Below are 4402 nucleotides of genomic sequence, written 5' to 3'. Positions count from 1 at the left end.
TACATTTATGTAGGATTACACAGAGTTTTGTCTTGCTGTACATAGAGATGCCGTATATATTGAAATATACTTGTGTATGTATCTCCTTAAAATATATCTTCTTAAAAAGTATATAGTTTTTCCTCTAAGGAGCAACCAGTCTGCTCCTCACAGGCAAGGATGGTGACGTTTCGTCTCACATCCTTCGGGCCTGTAGACAGGAGGGGCCAGCCCTTGGAAAAGGACCTCATGCCGGGAAAGGTGGAGGGTTGGCAAAGAAGGGAAAGACCTTTGATGAGACAGATCAACACAGTGACTGTAGCAATGGGCTTGAGTATATCAGGGATGATGAAGATGACACAGGATAAGGGTCGCTGTGAGTTGTCGTCAACTCAATGGCGTGTACCAACAACATGTATATATTTCCCTAACGTGTACATAAGGGAGCTCTCATGGCCTAGCGGTAAGGAGTTGTGCTATCAACCTGAAGGTACATGATTCAAATTCACCAGCTATTTGATGGAAGAAAAATGGACACACTCTTCCTATGCTGTTTGCAGCCTCTGAAAACCCACTGAAGAGTCAGCTATGGGGTGGTTCCGACTCAGTGGTACTCAACAGCGGCAATAATAACAATGCATGCGTGTATGTGGGGGTGTGTGTATACACACACACACACACACACACACACACACACACACACACACACACACACCCTGTGCCCTTATCACAGGAAGCTGTGCTGTTAACCCAGAGGCAGTGATTTTCCAGGAGCTTCAATCTACCAGCAACTATGCAGGACAAGACGGGCAATCTCTAGTGTGATTCACAGCCCCAGAAACCCACTCAGGGTCGACTCAGAGTTGGTTCTGACTCAATTACAATGAAAAAAAAAGTCCATGTTTATATATTAGTTGTAGATCCCTTTGAGAATGTGATTAAAAACTATGTACTTTTGCACTAGCATTTGGTACATAGGTCTGTGTATAAGCAGCTCTAGTGGTGTGCTGCAAATGAAAATGTCAGTGGTTCAAGTCCACCAGCTGCTTCTTGAGAGGAAGCGAGGCAGTCCCCTCCCATTCAAGTACAGAGCCTAGGACACTGAATGGAGGGTCACCTAGAGCGGAACTGACTTGCTCTGGTGGGCTTGGCTTAGGTTTTGGTATGTGTGCGTGTACATACCCTTACACACACACACATCATTGTGCCCTTCTGTTTCAAGGGCTCAGGAATCCCCAGAATCCTCCCAGTGTACCTTAGGTTAATGACTGCCTATCTGTGACCTTTTCTGGTTTGGAAGCTCCTCTGACCCAAGGTGAATGTGACCAGAAGTGGACAGATCATGGTCCAGGCTTGCCCTCTTCAGGTTTAATTGCGTGGTCACTAGCTATAAAGTGCGCGGAGTAGAGGCAGGGATGTAGGGAGTGCTGTTGTTGTTGTTGTTATGTGCCATCGAGTCGTTTCCGACTCATAGCGACCCTATGCACAACAGCTCTAAACCCTGCTCTATCCTGCGCCAACCGCACCGCCTCTGACACACCCATCCCGATTACCCCAGTCACCAAATCAATCCATCTCATAGAGGGTCTTCCCCTCCTGCGCTGTCCCTCCACCCTCCCAAGCATGATGTCCCTCTCTAAGGACCCGTCCCTCCTGGCGACATGTCCAAAGTATGTCAGACGAAGCCCCAGAATCCTTGCCTCCAAGGAGCAGCTTGGTTTAATCCTCTCCAAGATGGATCTGTTTGTTTTCCTGGCAGTCCAGGGTACATTCAGTGCTCTTCTCCAGCACCACAGCTCAAAAGCATCCACTCTCCTTCTGTCCTATTTAACGATTTAAGTCTCAGCTGGGTTCTAGTACGAGTCTTACTATACTTGCCAAACATTTGGTTGTAACGGTGTTTATGAATGTGTAGTTCTGTCTGCAGACACACAGAGAACAATGTGAGTTCTGTAATGAAGCATTAAATGAGCATGGCTGCGATATGGCTCATTGATTTAGATGTAGAATAAGTCAGGTAAGGAGCCCAGGTGGCACAATGGTGGCCAAAAGGTTGGCAGTTTGAACCCACCAGCTGCTCCAAGGGAGAAAGATGTGGTGGTCTGCTACTGCAAAGGTTAAGTATGCAAATCCCCTCGGACAGTTCTGCTGTGTCCTCCAGGGTCGCTAGGAGCTGGAATGAGGTCAATGGTAGTGAATTTTGTTCGAAAGCATATTTGGCCATTGAAGTATGAGACTCATGGAAACTGTATCCACAGAAAGAGTTATTTTTTTGTTGTTAAGTGCCATCAAGAGTGGACGACTCATAGCGACCTTATGAATTAAAGACCTGAACACTTGTATAACTTTCATTGTTTCTCCATTTTCATAGAGTTTCTGGAGGCAAGCTATTGCAGAAGTGGATGCTACTCCTGCTTCTAAGCTTGTTTTAATAGGAGTTAATGAACTATAATTATACCATTGGTATGTATAATAAAGAATAATAAAAAAGAATAAATTATTTTGGCCTAGAAGTGACACCAATAGTATCTGAAATACCAGCAGGTTCAGTCGTGTGGGGCACATTGTAGAGGAGTGTTTGGAGTAACACAAGGAAGAAAGGTCTTTTGTTATTTCAGAAAATTAGCCAATAAAAGCCCCGTGGGTCTTAATAGACTATTATCTACATGTGACAGGAAATTAACCCTTGGCTGAAAATTGAAGTCAGATAAAACCCATTGATATATAGTCATTACAACATATGGGAGACTTCTGCCAGGTTGGCAAGGGAACCTTAGTAGGAGTAGACTGCCCATTTTTCTCTCTTGGAGCACCTGGTGGGTTTGAATACAGGACCTGCAGGTTAGCAGTCCAGCACATAATGCACTAGCCAGCAGGATCACAGTGGCTTTGACAATGAAGATCTGGTGTGCTTGAAGGAGGTGCAGGCAGGGTGATGCTTTGTTATGATGCTGTATGTTGAGTTGGAGCTGATTTATTGACAGCTAAAACCAGCTGCAGCTGTAGACAGAATTGATCTCACTTGAAGACTATGAGACACACAGACTGGACAAGACTGAGCGAGAGTGAAGTAAAAGCAGAGTTCGGAGCCTCTGATTTCAGGAGAACCTGCTCCAAATCATATTGGCTAAATGCCTCTGATGAGTGGCTGTGCTGAACAGTCCTCTTATTTCTGGGTGTTTGGTGTGTTGATTCAGCCTTCAGCACCAATGAACAGGACAAGGATAACTGGAACGGACAGCTGAAGCTTCTACTGGAGTGGAACCAGCTGGAGCTGGCCAGTGACGAGATATTCACCAACGATCGCCGATGGGAGGTAAGGAGGACTATTTGGGAGCTTCACACCTGTAAATTAATGTCTTAGAGTTGGACAATTGTCATTTCCCTGGCCAAATAAATATCCTTAGGAGGAAAGGATTTTAGACTATCTTTTCTCACTTTTCAGTTTTATTGGTTTTAGAACCATGCTTGCTAGCACTTGCCTTTTTGCATGGTGATGTTGTTAGTGCTGTGGAGTTGAGTACAACTCAGCAAATAGTTAAATCTAACTCTTTAGAGTGAATTTGAATTGATAGTAGATGGGAAGAAGTAGGTTTGATTTAATTTTCTACAAGTACTTTAGATTTGAAAGTGTTCATGCTTCACAACTTTCATCCTTAGCAGTCAAGATCAGAAACCATTTAGGCTTATCATTGTATAATCAAAGATTAAGGTTTGCATTACATTAACATGTGCTCAATTTTTTATAATAGAGCAAATAAAAGAATGAATTAGGACTTTGTAAATTATTCATTCTTTTAGCAAACGTTGTCTTATGTTTACTCTTCACAGCATAATGAACTCTAGTGGAGATTGTAATATGTTAGTTGAGGGAAAGGAAATAAGAGTTATTGTTGTTATTGTTCGGTTTCATCAAATCAGCTATAACTCATAGTGACCCTGTGTAACTCATAGCCATGCTGTGTAAGTTATAGAGACCCTGTATAAGTCATAGCGACCCTGTGTAAGTCATAGCGACCCTGTATCAGTCATAGAGACCCTGTTTAAGTCATAGCATCGCTGTGTAAGTCATAGCGACCCTGTGTAAGTCATAGCGAACCTGTGTAACTCATAGTGACCCTGTGTCAGTCATAGCGTCACTGTGTAATTCATAGCACCCCTTTGTAACTCACAGAGACCCTGTTTAAGTCATAGCATCACTGTGTAAGTCATAGAGACCCTGTGTAAGTCATAGCAACCCTGTGTAAGTCATAGCGACCCTCTATCAGTCATAGAGACCCTATTTAAGTCATAGCATCGCTGTGTAAGTCATAGCGACCCTGTGTAAGTCATAGAGACCCTGTGTAATTCATAGCACCCCTTTGTAACTCATAGAGACCCTGTTTAAGTCATAGCATCGCTGTGTAAGTCATAGAGACCCTGT

The 4402-nt window shown here is 43.6% G+C and overlaps 1 protein-coding gene across 1 annotated transcript in view; it reads left to right on the top strand.

The window, feature by feature from the left end:
* The window catches only part of TRPM8 (transient receptor potential cation channel, subfamily M, member 8), a 93293-nt gene that overhangs the window by 28117 nt on the left and 60774 nt on the right, over positions 1–4402 (top strand). Inside the window, exon 10 of the mRNA XM_006893455.1 lies at positions 3177–3295. Coding sequence (XP_006893517.1) covers positions 3177–3295 — 119 coding nt within the window. The remainder of the gene's footprint in view (positions 1–3176; positions 3296–4402) is intronic.

Source organism: Elephantulus edwardii, unplaced genomic scaffold (assembly GCF_000299155.1).
Source record: "Elephantulus edwardii isolate Elephantulus edwardi_28Jun2011 unplaced genomic scaffold, EleEdw1.0 scaffold00127, whole genome shotgun sequence".
In the NCBI taxonomy this organism is placed as follows: Eukaryota; Metazoa; Chordata; class Mammalia; order Macroscelidea; family Macroscelididae; genus Elephantulus; species Elephantulus edwardii.
This window is presented reverse-complemented; position numbering and strand designations above follow the sequence as displayed.